General features: G+C 45.3%; 1 protein-coding gene across 1 annotated transcript in view; it reads right to left on the bottom strand.

Moving 5' to 3' along the window:
• The window catches only part of CPPED1 (calcineurin like phosphoesterase domain containing 1), a 1,551,866-nt gene that overhangs the window by 1,125,560 nt on the left and 404,411 nt on the right, over positions 1-21,895 (bottom strand). Inside the window, exon 2 of the mRNA XM_069645590.1 lies at positions 18,931-19,149. Within this exon, the coding sequence (XP_069501691.1) occupies positions 18,931-19,149 (219 nt within the window). The remainder of the gene's footprint in view (positions 1-18,930; positions 19,150-21,895) is intronic.

The following is a 21,895-nucleotide window of genomic DNA, read 5'->3' as shown; positions in this document are numbered from 1 at the left end:
TAGTACAATGTAGTAAGTTAAATGACTCCAAATTACAGATCCTCTGCATGGTTGGCGATTCTGGGAAAAATACTATTTTTGCATGCGTGTTTTTCTTCTCGCAAAACCTTCAATGATTCTCCGGTGTACAGTGTGATGGTTGCAGTCTTTACCAACTACCTGTTAATGTACCAACACTAGCAAACGGCTAAGTTAAAAACAGCTCCAACCAGCATGCTTTTGTGTTTGGGACAAAAAGGTGACATACACGGGCCTGCACAGGTCGCACAAGGTGGCTTAGAAAGGCGGAGTTTATCCCCCTCTAACATCTGAACTTCACTAGCAGGCATGCAGCTTGCTTTCATTTCTATTGTAGCTATCACACTGCTGGCTATTTTCATAGTTGCTAAACTTGGGATACTTGGACCCACTGAACGCTGTCGGCTAGACACAGGAAGTAGACTGAGTTTAGTTTAGGTGGTTTACTGTCCAGGAAGGTTTTCGGATTTTTGTGTATCTTTATTTTATTTACATCCGTATAGATTGTTTAGCCTGAAGACAGTTGCAGTGGGTGTAACGCACATGTTGGCTTCCTCTTGTTACAAAATGACGGATTGAAATAAACAGTGTCATGTGAGAGGTTTATGATCTAGAAACTACATACATCTCTCAATTAAACAGGCAGAACATGAACTCCAGCGACTGTCAGGCCCCAACTCCAGAATCGCATAGTGAGGGACCTGACCAGATCATTGCTTAACCTCCAAGTCACATTCCCCTTCATCTTTCTTCCCATGAGCACTACAAGACTTGAGCCCCACTTTCCAAAAACTCTCTGGTTTACCGAATTTCTAGGCATTTGGTTACACTATTCTGACCAATCACAGCCTCAATTGTAGATGAATACTCCTCTGGAGGAGCAGAGCATCCCATTCTTGGAAACAGAACTTTTATATGTCGGTTGTCAAACTTAAAGCTGAGTAAACCTCAAGCCAGCCTTGCTCATATCTGAAAGCAAATACTCTTCTCAGTATTTAGAGTTTCCATGGGGACGCGCAGGGCTCACCTGCAGCCAATAATGGTGCCGGGGCCTGTCCTGCAGGTTTGGGCAGGCAGGGCTAATTTCGGAGGGCCAAACTAACTCATAGTGCCCGACTTGCAAAGCGATTTTCAGTGGGACACTTTTGTAAATCAGGCCCATAAAATCACCTGGCACAGTGTGTTGTGCTCCGGGAGATGCCGGATCCTTAGAAAATGATCACTTTCACTTTCTCTTTGTGTAGGGGGCTATAGAGCAAGACCGCAACTTGTGTTTTACGATGACTTCTGGTAGAGTTTGTGAACTTTCTTGGCAGTGCATTAGATTTAAGTGTGTTTTGGTCTCTATTGTCCTACTTTCTGCTTGTGATTATTTGGTTCCCCCTTAGTAGTCTTTCCTTTTCACCCTTACCATCTCCCACCCCAGCAAATGTTCCCTGTTGTTTCCCTGGTCTTTGTTATTGCAAAACGTTTTTAAAAAAGAAAACAAACCTCTTTCCCCTTTATCTTTCTTATCCCATTTGGTTGTTTGTGTTATTCCTTCCAGGCCTTGTCATAATTGTTCCATTTGTTTCTCTGACTTGGCCTTCAAGCCCCAAAATAGAAAACTGTTCCCGTTTGTATTCCCGCGTTTTTATGAAACCTAAATAAAACTTCCCATTTGAGTGTACATCGAGAATCATTCCTGTTTTAGTCTTATTGAGTCTAAGAACCGGCTGAGAATGTATTTGTTTGGTAGAGGCAGTCGCTTGTCTTTGTTGTTACTGTCTGAAGCGTTAGCCCGCCCTAAGAACAAGGGAACTGAAATGATGAACACGGGCTGGACTTAGAGAAGAAAAAGCAGGTTGACCTTGTTGGACAAGGATATTGATTGCTAGGGGAAGGCCTCAAGGAGAAGGGTGTGCCCCTTGCGGTTGTGGACTTTGTAGGTGCCAGGCACCCACAGCCAGTCCAGGTGTTGCCTGAGGTGGCCGATTCATTTGGGGATGGCTCTGGAAAAGGAGAGGAGGCACAACTATTGGAGGAGTTGCCACTGACGGGGGAAGAGATGGAGAAAGATGCAGGGATGACACCAGTGGAGGGTTTATCACTACCACCGCAGAGGCCATCGGGCGGGATGTGGAGTGTGCAGGTCCAGTGCAGGGAGTACCTGTGCCAGATCTATTGGACATGACAAGTGAGGCCTGGCAGGCACTACATGACTCAATGCAGAAGGGAGTTGTAGGTGTGGATACACTAAAGTCATTGTTGGACAATTCCGTAGCAAACTTTCCCGTTTGAGTATGAGAAGAGATAGTGATACTAGAAGGAGAGGGTCCCGCAGGGGCGTTATGCTGCCCAGAGCCAGAAGAGGAGATGGTGCAGGAGGAGGTGGAAAAGCAAGATGTAGAAAAGACAGAGATGGACCCTCGGCAGATCTCCCGGGAGGGGAAGAAGCAGATGCACCTTCAGCGGTGCTATCCCTCGCTGATGTGGAAAGGCTTCCACAGAACTCCCCTTGTCAGCTGGCACATGTATGATCACAGTCCCGGACAATGCCCACCTAGTCACAGGCCTGGGAGAACTTCAGGTTGCTAGAAGTGATGACAGCCAGGGGGCAGGAAGTCACTGCGATATGCAACCTATGCAGCACATCAGTAAAGCAATGTGCACAATGGGAAGGGTTGTTCGATGGGGACGCTGCAATGTACAACCGCATGGCACAGAAGCAAGCCCTGACCTTCCCTGCACAGGTCAGCTTCCAGTGATCTTTGTTCCACTGCATCCTCCAGCAGTGGGGACAACAGGGTAGAAACTACTACCCGTTTGCCGGTTCGGGACACATCAGCATGAGCAGCACTCAGTCCTCCACCTCTCACCCTGCCCAAGCATCTCTGCCCTCCCTGCATACTGTGCCAGACAGACTAGCCAATAGCAGGGCCTTGTTCCAAGTGCCAGTACCATCACCACCACAGATTGTTGTTGTTGGTGGTAACCCTGTGGGTGTGCCGCTATTTGGAGATGCATGTGTCATGCAGCCATGTCATGCCTACATCACCACATGACAGTCAGTCAGTAGGGACTGAACAATAAAGGAGTAGTAGATGCTATGGAGGGGCACATGCTCTGGAACCTATCTTTCTGGAAGGACAGAGGATGGGACAAATACCAGGTGGAGGGACTGACCTCTCAGCTGCAAGGATAGTCCCCAAATATTGTGGGATGGCTCTCAAAGTGGGTGAGAGTCCAATGAGGTGCAGAGGCAGCTTAGTTGCACCACAGACTGTTGAGATGAAAAGAAATGAGAGAAACGAATTAAGGGGTCACCTTGAGTTAAAGGAGCAATAGAGGAATTATGTCCCACATGATTGAATGATGTCCCACATGATTGCTTTCTGTGACCTTATGCTGGCACACTGCCATAATTTCTTCAGATGGTAGAAATCAAATTTATTATGTACCACCTGTTCTTCCTGAACAGAATTGCCTTTTTCATCTGCAGTATGCAGAATTCTGCCAGCAACGAACGGGCCCTTTGCATTGTTCAGTCTCCTGTCATTAATGGAAGAAAGGACAATATGTTTTTGACATAGCGAACACATGAAAAATGCATCTTGCCACCACTTAAAAAAACATAAAAATGCACCACAGCAAATTGATGTTGTAATTCACATTCTGTGTTTCCGGTTGCTGTGTTCCCATGACTAGCAGGGATTGGAGCAGTGCAAAATGCTAATTTTTGTAGCTCTCAATTCACTGGGAGCACTGACACAATTGCAAGGAGTATTACTGTGTGACCTGTTGAAAGGTAGCTCTCTGTGCATTACTCTAGTTATAAAATAGAAGGATTAACGTGGCATGGTGACTGGCTAATGTGTAGAGGGGGCTGCAGTAGAGGTCTTCTGGGTTCATTCATTTCCTGTACATGATATTGCATCATATGGCACTACAAAGATGCGGTATCCAACCTGGTCCCAGATGTTCATTGGAGCAAAGTTTGACTGCACAGAGAGCAGATGGCGAGATGGCATCCTCTCTCTTTGGTCTTTCTTGCTGTAGCAAAACTTTATGGACTCCTAAGCTCCTCTGGTGGTAAAGATATTTGTGGTGGGGGAGTTGGTGGTTTGGCTGCCAGATGCTGATGTTGTGCACTTTCACACCCGACAGGCTGTCTCTGAAAGAGTACAATCATGTAAGAGGCGCTCATTCCGTCCCTCCTATCTCTGTAACTGTGGCGTTAGCCTCAAACCTTTTACTCTCTATCACTGGTTTCCAAAACCATGCACTATGTGGACCTTGACTCAGATTAAGTTGCCACCCATCATTATCCAGTGGATGTTGGGAGGTGGTGGTGGAGACTGGTGAAAGGATTTTTGCTCTACAAGAGTTTAAGGATAAGTAGTGGCTAAACTACCTACTCAGCCCCCACAATTCTACAAACCGACAGTGATCCCAACCATAAAGGTAAAACGGGCACAGCCAAGAGATATGCCCTCTTTGCCTTTTTGCGGTAATGTGGGTCAGTGGTAGGCTATACGCTCAGGAGAGGGATGAATGTGATCCAGCAGCTACCCAAACCACAAAGTACAACGGCCCAAAATAAAAGGAATGTCCAATGAAGTATATACAAAATATGTACTTTAATTAAATAGTCCAAAGTATAAATAACTATAAACACACAATACACACCCACCCTGTAAGAGAGAAAACATAATATGCAAAAGATAGAAAGATGCATCCCTCTGGGCAATGAAAAAGGGGTGAACGGGCAGTCAGCAACTACAATGAATTGAAAAGGATATGCATTGAATGAGAAAAGGGATCAAATGTGACCTAACCAGTCTCTAGGAACCAAAGATAGACCAGGGGGGCAGGTATGAATCAATAGTCCCTTTTGTTGTCCTTAGGTGGTTTGGCAGCATACAGCAGTGCAGGGTGAGACAGGTTCGTGTGGGGCGAGTCGTGCTTGGTGAATCAGCGAGCTGGGGTCTAGTTGGTAAGAAAGGGGAGGCTGGTGCAGTTCAAATGCAGAATTTAGGTTGTGCGGTTAGGATTGCTAACCAGGTTCGGATCAGGAATCAAGTCAATTTGAGACATGGTTAACCCCTAGTTCAGGTCGGTGAGTGACACGATGCTCCAGCTGTTTGAGTCCAGGGCCGTCAGTTTGATGCAGTGACCTTGATGGTCTGGTTTAGGGTTTGAAGAGGCAGCAGTTCGAGTTTGTTATGCAACAGCGAGCAGGTTGTTCGAGCCAAACAGGCGATGTTCTCAGTTTGGCACAATATAGTGGTGAGCCAGTTCGACAGGAGCGATTCAGCATTAGTTCAAACGAGTGCTGAAAGCAGCACCTGCAAGTCCCGCTGGTTCAAGGGCAGTGGCCACTGTTCAAATGTGTTTTTACCATTTCAATAAGGTAGAACAAGCAGCTTAGGCTGATCTGGTCCTTCAGATGCTGTGAGACGCACATCAGAGGCTCTAGGATAGGATGAGTCCGTTCAGGTTCCACTTTCCCAGCCTACGGAGGTTTAGTGCAGAGTGGTAGGTCCTGCCTCATAGCAAGAGTGACCCCTCAATGCGGCTGGGGAACGGGTAGGAGGCAGACCTTACCTCTGCCTTGAAATCCTCCTTCACCTTAATGGTAGACGGCATTGGAAAGGTCAACTCTCCCAAAAGAGGTTCAGACAAATTCTTCCTTAAGTCTTGAACTCCAAAAGTGAATCAAAGAAGCAGTGGGAGATGCCCTCTCTTCTAGACTTAAGTCCACAAAGCAAGACTGTGTTAAGTGGTCCGATTTCTGTTCTCGTGCCAAGTGGTCTTGGCCTTCTTGCATCATACCAAAAGTTCTTTGTATTAAAAGAAGTGGAGAGGACCGGAGCGAAAGGGAGGTACAGATAGAAACAAGATGATGGAAACCTTCCCCACTTTTGCTGAGCTCCCTCCGTCTACACTAACCCCATCTCCTTCTCCGACCCATAGCATTAAGGGCCCTTTGGTATGCAACACCCTAGTGTGAGGCTAGTACTTTTGTGCAGGGTTTATCACTTAATTCTTGGTTCCCAGTACAACCCCTTCTTGGGGACTATCTCTCTAAAGAGAGATGTTACCTGACCCCACAAAAGAAGGCAGTCCCCACTGGCTATAGTCGTGCTTGGCTCAGCAGACACAGCCATGGGGGAATACAAACAGCCTCTCCATGGCTACCTGGCTCACAATGTTGACACATGTAGGATACAGGTTCAGGTGTGGCTTTAATAATTATATGAAATACCAGCCACCATAACCCAAACTCAGGTATGGCTTTTGTTTAAAGATTATCACTGCCACTAGGATGGTCATTTCTTATAATTATGCTATTTGGGAACGGGTGCACATTTAAAATGCTGCCCCTGCACTGAAGTCACTTGGCTTTCACTGCAGTGGTCAAGAGGGCTCCTGTAACCTTGGAACATGCTATCCCACTGGTGGGAGGGTGCTGCAGGTCAGGAACACAGATCCCTGTAGTGGATACATTAGTCTACTGAACCACAGACCCGACATCTAATGTCTTAGGGCAATGTACAATATTATTAGTGCAAAACCTCCAATATAATTCTCCCTCCCTGCCTCCCTCTCTCTAGCTTCCTGATTGGGCCAACCTCTCCTCCTCCCTTCTTGCCTCTTCCCACAAACGTATCTTCCTTGGTGACGTCAACATCCATTTCGACTCTCCTGATGTGGCCACCGTTTTCTTCTGTGATCTCTGCAAAACTCTCTCCCTCACTATACTCCTCTCTGGCACAACCCACTCTGCAGGGCATACCCTAGATGCACTTATCTCGACAGACATCCCCCTCTCCAACCCCCTCACTAACCGTCTCCCCCAGTCCAACCACTCTCTCCTCTCTTCCTTCTTTCCTTGACCACCCCTGTCGCCAGTCTCCTTCCCCTGCACTGCTAGTCTCCTTCCCAGTCATTTGACCGATGAAGTGTGTGTCAGTAGCTGCCTTTGTTTCCTTCTTCATCTCCACCCAATTCCCTTCTTTGGACTCTCCTTCTGACTCTGCTCAAACCAACTTCCATCTCTTTATCACTAACACAATGGGTCTCCTTTCCCCTGTCACGAGGATCAACATGAAGCATACCTCCCAATACAACTCTTGGTATGACTTTGACTGAAACAAAAGTGCAAAGCAGCAGAACAGAAGGGGGAGACATCTAATCCACCCCCTGACAAACTGGCCGGCCATCTACAATACATTCTTTCCACCTGCTCCAAGAAAAGAGCTTGTGTCCAAGCTCGCATCTCTGTAGCCACAAATAACACGGCTGAACTTGTTAAAATCTGCAAGGATCTCACCAATCCTACTGCGGTCGTTGCTTCTCCTCCTCCCTCCCAGGCCTTATACTCTGCACTGGATTCCCACTTTTCCTCCCAAACTCTTGACATCCTGTCCTCTGTCATCTGCTCCACCCCACCTCCCTCCTTCTTTCACCTCTTCAGACCGCCCTCTCGCCATCCATACTCTCCTCCCTCTCTCCCATTTCACCTGATGAGATCCCTAGTGTTGTCACATCTATGAAAGTCTCCTCTAAACAAGTGCTACCCTGCTCCTTCAGAATCATCAAGGACAACATCGACACTCTCGCCCCTGCCTTGGCTGATCTCTGAAACCACTCCTTTGCCACTGGCTACTTCCCTCAAGCACTCGCTTGTGCACTCTCTCCTAAAACAGCTGTCCGCTGACCCCTCTTGCCTGGCTAACTATCGGCCTATCTCTATCACCCCTTTCTTGGGCAAACTCATGGAGAACCTGGTCATCTCCCAACTGTCTCTTCACACAATAATGGCTGACTGCCTTCATGACAACTGAAGTAAGCAATAAACAATGTACTGCAAGAAGGTTCTTGAGTATTTATTGTTGAGTCTCAAAACAAGTATCAATAAGAATAAATAGCCCCACAGTCACCACTCCGTCAACCTCCAACCAGCAGCAGAAACAACTTCTTCCTTAACTACCCTACTTACCATAACATTTCTATTCCCATTTCATGACCTCACACCCAGCAACATTACATGCACACTAAGCAGTTGTCAGCTGACACCATACTACACATGCCCCCCAAAAACCCTAAAATAAACAAAAAAAAGACTTATTTATATATTCTTCTCTTAATTAGCAAAACACCACAACATTCTTAATTTTTTATATACAACAAAATCCTTGATTTTTTTGGGTAAACTCCGACTCCTTGCACTCTTCCTCACTTCACCATCAACTCTACCATCGCTCCTCTCATTTAACCTTTCACTACTTAAACTCACACTACCATCATTAATGTCATTACACTCTCCCCTTTTATCACCACCTTCTCTCCACAACTCATAACTCCAGGATTCCATGTTCTCTCGCTCCTTTTTAATGCTACTTCACCATTCTTACATTTAACAACTCTACTAAGATTTCAGACCTTGCCATCCTCCACCTTGACAACACTTATAAAACATTGCACCACTCTCATGGGACCAGAGAACTTAGATAAACCTTTCCTACATTCTCTGCCCTTCTTAACCTTTATCAATTCACCAACCAACACTGTTTCCTTCGCCTTACCTCTCTTGTTAATGCTGCCTTGGAATTTTCTGTCATGATACTGTTTGTTCTTCCTCTGCATATTGTAAGGAAGGCATGGTATCAACAGTAAGACAGGCAAGTGACCACAGTTCAAGGGTGTTTATTGAACTTCAATAAGGGTTTGAAAAATGTCTCTCTAAACCTAAATCTACAGAGGGGAGCAAGATACGGCCATCAATATAATAAAAATGCAGTCCTAGTAGTGTCTTGTCAAAATAAAAGGACCCATACTAACAATCATATTGCCAATCCTTACCTCTAAATACAAATAGTGTGGGAAATAATGTTACGAAAAGAAAGAAGTGTTCACAAAATGATATGTCAGGATGTTCAGGCCACTGGCCTCCCATCGCCAAGTTTTCAGCACGGGACAAGGCGGTATACTCGAGCTTAGCACAGTCTCAGGCTTCTCTAGCACGAGGATACAGTTCAATCATAGCATCAGGGCCTTCCGTGCCCAAGTCTCTTTGTCTTTCAAAATGTCTTCATTCAGAGGGCCTGATGCGACAAACACATGATACGTTCTTTTCCTCTTTCAAATGTTCACAAGTACTCAAGTTCTTAGGCAATTTACTATACATCTCAGATCCCCCGCAGCCAGGCTCAGATCCTCTCAGCACAATGTTCGTAAATTATTTATGCATCCAATTTGTCATAGGATATTCTTTTTCGGGTGACTCACGGTTCACCCCAGATCCCCATCAGCTGGTCTCAGATCTTGGATCCTCCTCAGTCAGGCTCAGTTCTCGGATCCACCTCAATCGGGCTCAGATCCCTTTTAACACAACAAAGTTCAATTAGTCTCCTTATGCCGGGCTCAGCCCAACTTCATACACTTTTTCATCAGTTAACGAAGACTTTCGAATGTGCACATGGTTTTGCTTGACCTGTTGCAGGGCCACTTCAATTTCACAATTCTTTATCGCTCTTCACATTTGCCACCTTTCATCTGGAAATCTAACAGAGACTTTCGAATGAGCACCCACGTGGTGCCGGACCACTCTGTCTACACTATCGTATCCTGGCTTCAAAGTTCAATCACTCATCTACTGTTTAATTCTGTTTGTGTTGCTTGCCACATATGCTTCATACACTGTTCTATTTAGTTTTCACTATACAATGTTGCTGCTTGCAACCTTGTCTTCAACACAGACCGGTCTGGTATCAGTCGACCCCACTAACCGTCTGTGCTGACTTCACTGGTGCTGCTTTGTTGTAGGAGCGAAGGACATTACCATGGCAGCAAACGATTCTCCCCGCCCTGACTATTGACGCGGGAGAGCCCCGGGTACCTCCGACACACAATGCAGGATTCTTAAGCCTTGATTCCTGGTCTTACGTTTTCTGTTCTCAAAGGTTTATGAAAGTAACGGTTATTAGTTGAAAAGGTCAAGGGCACTGCACTCCTTGCGAACCTCTTCAGTCTTGCCATCTTTCGCCTTGTATTAAACTGCCCTCTTGGAACTGCTGCTTCCTCGTGTGCTTTACCTTGCTCGGAGTGTGCTTTCGTGCTCCCCCTTTTATCCATGTAGAGAAGTGTAATGGAAGTCAGTTGGGTGTAATGGTCAGCAGTAATTGCCTGGCCCTGCATGACCATTGTATTGGAAGATGTCAGGTATACGGCTCAGGTGTTAGTCAGTTTTCTCTCATAGTGAGCTGTCCGTGAAGACATGTTTGTGCTGAGAAGGGGGTTAGGGGGTTGGGGGGGTTGAGTTCCTAAGTATCCTACTTGGTAGGATGGGGTAAAGGTGTTACGGGCAAGGGGATACCATCCGGTGTCACACTTCCATTACCCATAGACCCTTCACCCACGCGATCTTCCCGCGCTGGTCCAACCCCAGAACTGGATACAAAAGCGATGGCCGTGTCCTGGCCACCTGGATTTCAGATCCCTGGGGACTAGCGGGCGAGACACCTCCAGGTTTCTCATCTAATCCAACATTTTATCAGCCACAAAACCTTCACTGGCACCCTTGATGCCTAATACTCCATTCATCCATGAATGTGATACCTTGCTGTTAGGTTCTCTGCCTCTCATAAGCCAGAAAGGTGACACACCAGTGGCACTATCCAGTGTCACCCTCTTACTCCGTAACAAATTACTTAAAAAATCCTTCCAATTAAGACCATTTGCTACAGCCAACTGTATAGATGTACCCACCACCCTATATGGCCTTTCCACTGTGTCATTGGTTTACGGGTGATAAACTGATGAATGTTTCCAATGAAAACCCATTTTTGTAGAAAACGCCTTTATTTCTTTGGAATCAAATTGAGGACCGTTTCCATTAAATATTTCTTTCGGGAAACACATTCCTTTCTAAACATCTTTTCCAAAAACTCCACTACTTTCCTTGATGTCACTCTGTCTACCACTGCGATCTCAGGCCAACGTGTGTACCTATCAATCATAAAAATCAAAAAACGTTACCATGTCCCAACCCTTCATACTGACCTAAAAGATCAATATTTAATTCTAACCATGGTCCTTCGGTACAGGAATAGGCGTTAAAGGTAATTTTTTAGTTGTCATATTCTTATCACAGTTGCTGCATGGTAAACAGTATTGAAGAATTCTTTCAATTTGAATATACATTGCTGCCCACCAACATTTTTCTCTCACTTGCTTTTTAGTCACCATAACACCTGGATGGCCTTCATGTGCTAATTGTACAATCTGCAACCTAATTTTCTCTGGGGGTACCACCCTCGAACCTCTCAATATCCAATCATCCTCAATACATGATTCATCCATAACCATGTAATGCCCAACAAACCGTTCCGCAACATGTTCTTTTTCCGGTCAACCTCTGACAATATATTCATTTACCATCCTCAACAAATCATCTGCCTGATTTGCAGCTTCCATTCTTCTTCATTCAAAGCCACTGTTAGGCCACACACTTGTTCCTCCACTTCCTTAAGATCCTTCTTAGGCACATTTTCTTCCCTTGGCATATAAAACAGAAAATCAGCAATAGAATATTTCTTGCCAGCCAAGTATTCCACCCCACAATTATACTCCAACAATCTTGAGCTCAAACGTGCCATTGTCGAGATAGCCCCTGTCATACCTGTGACAGCCAAAACTTTCACTAACATTTGTGGTCAGTCCTTGTTGAAAACTCATCACCCCATACGTACTGTCTATGATGCTCCGCACCGCAACAACAAGCTAACAACTCTCTTTCAATCACTGAATATCTCGTTTCAGTCCCGGTCACTGCTCTGGACGCAAACATCCCCACTTTCTCTTGACCCCCATCCTTCTGTGATAACACTGCACCTGACCCTTTACAGCTAGCATCTACAGTGATTATATATTTCCTGGCCGGAACAAAAAACCCCAATAAAGGAAGCTCACAAATACATCTTTTTGCACAGCATCTTCATGGGTATCCATCCATTCGAACTTAGCATCTTTTTCATAAGTTCCCTTCAAAGGTGGGTGATAGCTGCACATTTCTCAATTAATTTATTATAATAATCAGCTAACCCCAAAAATGAGTGTAACTCTTCCTTATTACTTCGGTAAGGTGCATTCTCAATTACTTTGATGGCTTTGAACCTGTGTGTATAACCTCCTTTGGATAAAGTGTGCCCTAAGTAATCCACTTCATTCCTTCCAACCTTACATTTATTATATTCCACAGTCAAACCTTTCTCCTCGAGCTTTCCCAACATTTTGCAAAAGCTTTCATTCTGTTCTCTTTCACCCAGTCCATACCCAAAATATCATCTTGGAAAACCTGTACGCCTAATATACCTTCTAGCAAATATGTCATCACTCTTTGAAACACTGCAGCAGCTGGCGCTAAACCAAATGGCATGCATAAGTAGTTATATAATCCGAAGAGTGTTATAAATGTAGCATACTTTCTTGATTCAGTGTGTAACTGTATCTGGTGATATGCCGCCGATAAATCGATTGTGGAGAATATGTCAGCATTAACTACAAGATTCAACATTTCCGATATAACTGGTAAGGAATATTTTTCTACCACAATCACTTTATTTAATTCTCCAAGATCCTTGTAAATCCTGACCCTACCATTCGCCTTCATTGCCACTGCTATAGGAAAAACCCACTCTGAAGCATCCACTTCTTCAATCACACCTTCCCTTTTGAGTCTACACAGTTCTTCCTCAACTTCTCCTTTCAAAGAAAGGACTAGATGTCTCACGTTATGTACCATGGGTTTCGTGCCATATTTGAGCTCAATTTTATGTAGTATCCCTTTAATGTTCTGATATTATCTATGAACACTCCAGAGAACATATCCCTCTCTTTACCTTGTGAATACTCTTCAGTATTTACTCCATCTGATAATACAATTGACACAGGTTCTATGCTTCCAGAACTGAGCTTGATTTTTAACTTAGCTTGATCTTCCCAACCTAACACATTCACTCCTTTCTTTGCATCATACACCTTTACTTCTGCTAGCTTCCCTTTAAATTCAATGATTATCATACAGTAACCCATCAATTTAATCGTAGATCCTTCAGATGCTCCAGGGATCCTTATATCCGGCTTCTTAAGTTCTGATTTGTATCCTTTCTGGCACAGTTCTTTCCATCTCTCCTTTGTGATGATGTTGTATGGCGAGCCCTAGTCTACCATTAGTTCTGGATTTAGGCTGTCAATTTTAAATGTGCTTTTAGGAGCACTCCTTTTGTTACCACATACTACGGTAACAACTTCCACTTCTCTTTCATCATTGTCATTATCCTCTTCATCTTCTTGAATCCATTTCACTTGACCTCCCTGCTTTATATTTCTGCACACAACACCAACCTGTCCCTTAAATCCACAATTGGAGCATTTCTTATTGAAGACTGTTTAAAATTGAGTCAGCATAATGCCCTCTTCTACCACAACTATACCATCTTCCACTGGTAATTCTCATTTTCTCTACTTGTACAGCTTCTTCTGATTTACCTCCTTTACTGTAATCCTAATGTGTGTGTTCCTTATACTTCGCTGATGTCGCTTACACCTCTTTGGGCCCGGCAGCTGTGACTTTCCCAGACTTTGTCATCTCTTTATCTTTCTCTTTCAAAGTTTAAGTGCACATCAAAGTGTGCTGTACCTTTTTTGCAATTGAAATTGTTTCTTCTAGCGAGGGATCTCCACACATCCACAGTCTTTCCTGCACAACATTGCTATTGGTATGTATTATAATTTGATCCCTGATGAGGTCTTCCTGCGTTAGTCCACTTCCAAAGTTACATGTCAATGCCAATTTCTTGAGCGCACTATCGTAGTCATCAACTGTTTCAGCCGTTTCCTGCTTTCTGGTATAAAAGTAGTACCTATTGGCTGCCTCATTTGTTTTGAGATAATAGTATATACCTAAACACTGTAACACCTGTTCATATTCATCAAATCCATCCCCTTCACCTATTCTCAATGGTGGTAGCACTCTGTAAATTCTATCTCCTTCAGGAATTAAAGAGTGAAAAAGTAATTTTTTCCTTTTAGCTGGTGTAACATTTTCATTTTCAATTGTTCCTATGTAGTTGCTCCAAAAGTCTTTCCATTCTCTCCATGGAATCAGAGGATCACCAGCTATGGTTAAAAATGGTGGAGGGGGGTGTATGGTTACCCCTTGCATTTGTCACAGTAGTGAAGAAAATAAATTGCTAGAAATAACGAAATGTAAAACAAATGGAAGCCTTGATAAATATCCTTTAATTTGTTCAACAGTGTGCATTGCTCATAGTTTGCAACATGTGTTTTTCCACTGGAAACTGAATCCTTTACTTCTAGTACGATTCTCAGTGCGATCGTCGCTGGTGACTGGTTGTCAAGTAACATATAATAAACAAACAGCACCTAAGATGGCCACCGCAAATACACAACATTGTGCAGTGCTTTCTTCTTTCTAGAGAAGCGTGGAAGTGTTCCCGGGGAAATGATGCTGCTACTTTCGTAGTGACGCTGATGCGCAAAGTGTGCATGTACGTTTTTGTGCCCATGCACTTGTGTCACATCTCACTTTACACTTAAGAGCTTTGTTTATATATGTCCAATCAAAAAAGTCTGAATAGTAGCCCAGGTTCCTCCCACAGCTCCTTACTTGTGGGATTTCAACTTCACTGTGTACTGCAGCTCGTCCCTCACTTGTAAGGTAGATCGTCCCTCTACCTCACTTCGCTTCTGTGCACTGGCCCCTCCTTGGCTCTGAAACACTCATGCACTTCTACTCACTGGAATCAGATCACCGGGGATGGGAGTACTTGCACCACAGTATCGTGCAACGGAAAACATCTTCCCGCTGAGCTCTGGGAGTGCTGTGAGGTACTCAGAGGTTTGAAAGATCCCATCCTCATCGCCAAATGAAGAAAGCAATAAACAATGTACTCCAAGAAGGTTCTTGAGTATTTATTGTTGAGTCTCAAATCAAGTATCAGTAAGAATGAATAACCCCACGGACACCACTCCATCAACCTCCAACCAGCAGCAGGAACAACTGATCCGTTAACTGCCCTACTTAAACCGTAACATTCCTATTCCCATTCCATGACCTCACATCCAGCAACATTCCATGTATACTAAGCCTCTGTCAGCTGACCCCATCTGACACCATACTACAAAAACCAGTCTGGTTTCAGGGCAGGCAGAGGCACTGAAACTGTTCTCCTGAATACCCGAGAAGACCTACCCTCTAATCTGGACTCTAACACTCCTTCTGTTCTGATCCTACTTGATCTTTCCTCTGCTTTTGACACTGTCAACCACTCCATTCTCATAAACCGTCTCTGTGATATCCTAGGCATCACGGACAGGGCACTGGCGTGGCTTACCTCTTTCCTCTCTAACAAACCCTGCCATGTTCAAATGTGTAATTTTCTCTCCTCCACCTCACTCTCTATCCGTGTAGTCACTCATGGATCTATTCTATCGCCATGGCTCTTCAGTATCTACGTCGCCCCTCTGGCCCACCCAATCTATTTTTATTTTATTTCTTTATTTTTATTTATTTATTTTCATTTCTAAAGCGCCCACACAGCCCGCAGGCATCGAGGCGCTGTTACAGGAATTGTTTGTTTTTTAGTTGCGTAATTGTTTTTTTTTTCTTAGTTGCGTATTTATAATGCGCTTAAATACCCAGAGGTTTCTAAGCGCGGACCCGGGGATCGAACCTGTGTTGTTTCGTGTCGTCTTGCTTCCAAGGCGAACACGTTGCCGCTGAGCTATCCTCCCGGGACAATCTAAACCTACTCCCCTCTTTCCATTGTTACTCAGAGGACACACAGCTCTCTTTCCGGCTGCCTTCCCCCTACCTCCTCCTCCTCCTCCTCCTTTTCCTGCCTAATACCTGACTGCCCGACTGCTATTCAGCCATGGTGCTCTGCCAATGATCTCTGCCTCAATGCCAGAAAGACAGCGATCCTTCACATTGGAACGCCCGCTCCTAGCTTCCCCCTCACTCTGGCCAGATTCCCTGGGTCCCCTCCCCTCACCCACTATTGATGCAAAAAACCTTGGGATCATCTTTGACTCCTCTCTTTCCTTCTCTCCACACATCACGGACCTTGCCAAGAAGTCCAATTTTCAGCTTCATCTCCTCAGGGGCATTCTACCTTTCCTCGCCATCTCCCAGAAGCTCAATGTCTCCAGGGCCCTGGTTCTCTCTAGGCTTCACTACTGCAATAGCCTCTTCCTCAACCTCCCTCTTCACTCCCTTCGCCCCTCCAACTAATCCAGAAAAGGACTGTAAGACTTATGCTTGGCCTCAAGCCCAGGGACCGCATCTCTACAGCCCTAAAATCTCTCCACTAGCTCCCTCTGACTGCAAGTATCACATTTAAAACCTGTTGCATCATCCACAAGGTTGTCTGGGACCTGGGACCCCTCTACATCCAGCTTTCTCTCCCGAAATACCTCCCAGCCAGAAACCTTCGGTCCTCTGGCTACAACTCTCTGCAGGTCAAACCTTTCTCCAAACAGAGAGTGGGAGGTAGATCCCTCACCTCTCAATACATTTCTTTTCTCCTCTTCCTTTCCTTTCCCCCTCTCATGCTAATCTCTCCACCTGCCGCTGTGACTGGGGCCAAGTCCCTTCAGGGTCATACAGGGACCTGACCAGCCCCCACCAGTCCCTCCCTGCATCCTTTGCCAGCACTTGCTTTCGGGCTTCCTTTCCCGGACTATACCAACCCAGTCCTCCTGTCCGCTGCACTCTTCCTACCCTCCCCCCTATTCTCCCCGACACTTGCCTGACCAGCACTAGCCCACACCTCACCCGTGGGGGTACCGCCCTTCTCCCTCTTTCCCTCACCCACCTTGCACTTATCACTTTATCATGCACATGTAGGATTGTTCCAAGGCCAATATAACCGCTTCTTCTTTGTAGCGCTCTTATGATTCACATGTCCTCCCACCCCCATCCTGTCTTGTGGTGCCTGGAAACACCTGTCTATAGGAGCCTTACAAATGTCCAATAAATAAAATAAAAGATCCAGAGAACCACCAACCTTTGCGATATCGACTCATGGTCCAGACCTTTCTCATTCTAAGTGCTCTCCTAGGATACATTTATGTTTAGAGGATGGGCTTCTTACCACCACAAATGCTTCTGTCCACTATAACCTACATTATTCTTCTGACAGCCTGGTCCACCAAGGTTAGACCTTTATACATTGTGCTGACAAATCAGTCCAAGGAAAGTGCTAGACGCCACAATAGTGTCAAATGGGAGCAATATGTATAGTGTTCTAAATCTTTAAGTTAGCCAAAATAAAAGTAGGAATAGAGTCATCACTTCTGCGTTCCAAAACGAAAGACAGTGCATCAGTTAGGGGTGTTGAAAAAAGACTGGCACAAATCTTTACATTGACCTTCCAACATTCCTCAAGAAAGAAAAACAACTCAACTCAATGGACATAAAAACATGAATACCATCTGCACAGTGATTTGGTACCCACTGCTTTAGGATGCAGGAAGGCTTTGTCCACTAAGATTGAGGACCTGGCGTTAAACACTATCCGCTGCCAGGAATGCATACACACTCTAACCCCCTAGGGTGCTTCAGAACTGCTTCACACAATGGCCCTACCAATGTGCACCAATGCCAGGATGTTGGCACGGTATACGTGACAGATGCTCCAAACACCCATCAGTGTCTCCACAGACTGCTCCTCAGACTAACATGTGCAAATGCTACTTTCCAACACATAATACACATACCAACTCAGCCACCCGCCCACAGCAATAGAATACCCGCACGCAACAAAAATCAAACTTCAGAACACTACACCCCTACAACCAATTTGTAGGTCATAGTCATTAGTCCCTAGCAACATATCCTCATATTACCAACACATCTGGCTCCCATCTGGGTACAGAAAGCCCAAGAGCTCTTGACATGAGACACCTTACACAGTACCTGATTACTTCTGTACTCCATTCATCAAGGTAACAGCAAAGCTTTCTTGAATTTTCCCTCTCTCTCCCAACTATCCAAACCCATCTCCCTCTTTTTCAGAGTGCTGAAAGAACATGAAAAGGGCAGCGGCCTGCCATATAAACAACAACAACGGAACATAACCAAAGGTAACCCATCGTCTCAGGTGCTACAACAATCGCATCAGCGTGCCTATCATGAAGCTTAGCAAGCAAGAGTCAGGTAATTCATTAAGCATTGTAAGTGGCTCTCGAGGGGCAAATCTTTTAATGAAAGTAGAACCTCATATTAATCGGATGAGCGCGTCATTGCAACCCCATTGACGCCCATTTGCTTATCCTTTTGTAGAAACTTGTTTTTGCTTCAATAAAACCCAGTAATGTCTGGTGTTTATTTCGTTATCTAAATATTCTGATCCTTTGTTATACAATGAGCCAAGAAATTCATTGTCTTTTTATATTCAAGGATATTAATAGTTTTATTTGTAGGTGATGATCATCAGCTAGACATTCCCTTATCACTATTATTTCCTTTAAAATACCATCACTGTTTTGTTATTCACCTTTTGTCTCTTTGTTCTGTTTTGACAGCAAAAACAACCTACCTATTAAAAAACATGATGAACAACATCCAACATCACTGGGACCACCCACTTTTTTTAAATCTGAAACTCATGCGCAGCTGAGGTGCAATTCTATTGCATTTGCCACTTAACTAACTTCAGACACTTTATTGATAATGTTTCATTCATTGGTGTAGACTCCCAACACACTTTCTTCCTCAAGTGCAATTAGTGAGAAAAACGCAATGTGTCTGTGGGTCGCCGGGTTTATCAATGTGAAGGGTGTGTAACACTCAGCACATTTCAAATAAAAGCATTGCGAAAACGAGCAAAGTGTGAGTCCTACCTGGCATAGCGTGAATGAGGTCGCCGCAGAGAACGAAGAATTTTGGTTTCGGCTTAAGCTTGTTAATGGCTTCCACCGCCTTCTGTGTCAATTTGATCTCTTCTTCCCATTCGTCGCCTCCATTATCACAGTCGCCCACCGCCCAGGCTTTCATCAGGCCAAACTGAGGGTCGGCGCCTTGGATGAAGTAGAACGGGCCTGTCCATTCAGACTCTTCCGCTTAAATAAGAAAGAAGGAAGACAGACCAATGTCAGTGTATTTGCCTTGTAACTAACACAGAAGTAACACCCTGTTTAGATGAACAAAGTGATAAACCAAGCATCACATTAAAGAGGGGCAGCGCTGGCATGCGAACCGGGCATTCCAGCTTAGCGCTTTGGGCGCAGGCCGTTATGGCGCAGAGCTTTTGTTGCAAGTCCCTTTTACGTGCACCCTGTTGACAGCAGCTATCAGGGCATAGGGACCTGCACGCGGTTGACAGTATATTTAAGCAAACAGTAGCCACTCAGTACATGGAGCTGCACTGTGAGTGCACGCATCATGCAGACATTGACTGCTTTGTCCAGCATGTTTTAGTTTGCAAACAAGCGTTGTTACTTCTGCCAACCTGAGAAGGTATAAAAGTGGCACATAGGCGCTCATTTTATATGAGCAAGTTATTCGGCGGCAGGGACCCATAATGTGTAGACATACAAGTAGGCGGGTACCCGCCACCCAGTTTTCATCATTTGCACGGCAGAGTCCAAAAGGTGAGGGCAAAAAGCAGTGTGCAAGCGCATACGCCGTCTTTTGCTCTCCCCTTTGCCCTCGGCCAAACATATTGAGTTAACAGTGCCTGCCATGTACGCATGGCAGTCAGCATTTACAATTGTTCTCTATGGCGTCTGCCTGCATTTGACTGGTGCACAAAGTAGGCAGACCCCATAGGGATCCCCAGCATTTACACCAGCATGAAAATCCATGCCAGCACAAATGCTGGAGCATTTGTATGGTGGAGAGGAAGGGAACCGCGGAAAACGCATGTTGCGCTCTGCTCCTCCTCTCCCCCGTAAACATTAACGAAGATGGGACTCATCTCAATAGAAAGACAGAAAAACCTTACGCAACGCTAATACATCTTTCATTTGCGCTGAAAATGTGCCTCCGAGTATTATTGCACATGTGTTTCCAGGCTAGCCCAGTGTTTTATGCAAGCTAGAAATGTGTCAGGTATCCTCAACTTATTTCACACTGATGAATACATATTTTGTAAAAAGCTATTTGTGATTTGCACATTTATATAGGTTTTTTCATAAATACAATCTACTCCCATCTATACCTACTCAAATCCAAAATGTCCCTCTACCTAAGGAAAAGGGAGGAAAGGTAAATCTGATAACTGCTCCCCTGCAAATGCAGGTAACAAGATAGACGAGGCATTGGTGTAAGCCGGGTTAATGTGTATCATTAACATTGTGATATGGGTGTCTCCGACCCGGCCTCGACCTCAGAGAGTCTCCTTCTCTCCTGCTTCCCTCGACTTTCTTCTGCACATTGGCCGTGGAGTTGCACAACCTCAGCTCTGCATTCAAAGCAATTAGGCACACGTGGAAAGACTTCACTTCTTCCAGTCTTTTCCTATGCAGCCACAGCCAAACGGGTTGTGAGCACAGGACCGACTCAGAACCTGCAGATTAAATCTGCTCTTCTCTCGCTCCGGTGTCCCTTAAGTGGTCACACTTCCTTGTGAACTGCCAGCCTCGTGCTTTGTTTCTTCTGCTGGTTCTTCTGCCGACCTTCCATCTCCTGTTCCAGCTTCTTTCTACTGCTCCGTCCTGCTGCAGTCTTTTATACCTCTCAGGTGGAGTAATTGGCTTCAGTTGCAGGCCCTTAGTATTAATTGCCTGGCCCTGGCAAAGGACTATTAGGCCTGCTTTCCTGTCCATGCCTCTTCAGCCCTCTTCTTCATCACAGTCCCTGAGGGATTCTGGGACTTGTAGCCCATTTTAAGGAAATTAGGTTTTCCCACATCCTTTCTAACTTTAATAGTGGTTTTGCTCCCTTTGATGTTTTTAGAAGAGGAATTGTGGTTAGAGACAGAAGGTGCAACACTTTCACTACTCTCTGTGGTGTTCCTTTGATATTGAGGGGGACATTTAGGGATAACAAACATTTCTTCTGTGGATGTGATAGATTTTATTGTTTTAATCCTAGGTTTAAATAACTTAGTTTTAACCAAAGGCTGAACCCCATTAGAACAGCAACAGGCTATAACCTCTCCCGGAATAGAATGAAGAGTATCTGTCGCCAAGGAAAAATACCATGTCTCATTCCATGGAGTCTCTTCCCTACCCTGGGCCCTGTCTCCACCCGGGCGATCCTCCAGCAGTACACCAACTCCAGGATTGGAATCAGAAAGTGTCTGCCTTCTCCTGACCCTCTGGGAGGAGACTCTAGGCCATGGGTGCACAACATACGGCCCGCGGGCCAGTTGCGGCCCGCCATGCTCTTTTGTCAGGCCTGCGAGGCACAAAGACTTTCCTAATGGAGGGCGGCCCGCAAGCAGCATCGGCCGCCCTCCATTAGGAAAGTCTTTGTTGTCTTCCAGGCCGGACAAAACACTGGCCCTCATTGGCTCAGCACACATGCACCACGTCGCTCCTACGAGCCACGTAGTGCGTGTGTGCTGCACCAATGGCGGGCCAGTACTACGGCTGGCGTGGTCCATAAGGCTTGATGCCGGAAGGCATTTCAGCCTTGGACCACGCCAGCCGTAGCACGATTCCAGTTACCTCGCCAGCGTTCCAGATTACCTGCCTTCCAGCATGTCTCCGGTAATTGGTCTGTTTGTGTTTGTGTGTCGGGTCTGTTTCTCTGTATGTTTGTGTTGTGTATGTTGGCGTGGGGGGGTGTCGGGTGTGTATGAATGTTTGGTTTTGAATGTGTTTTTGTGTATGTTGAGATGCAGGGGTGGGGGGGTGTCGG

This window comes from Ambystoma mexicanum, chromosome 2p (assembly GCF_040938575.1).
Source record: "Ambystoma mexicanum isolate Mex_15411 chromosome 2p, UKY_AmexF1_1, whole genome shotgun sequence".
Classification (NCBI taxonomy): Eukaryota; Metazoa; Chordata; class Amphibia; order Caudata; family Ambystomatidae; genus Ambystoma; species Ambystoma mexicanum.
Note: the sequence above shows the minus strand (reverse complement) of the source record. Positions and strands in the feature narration are given on the sequence as shown.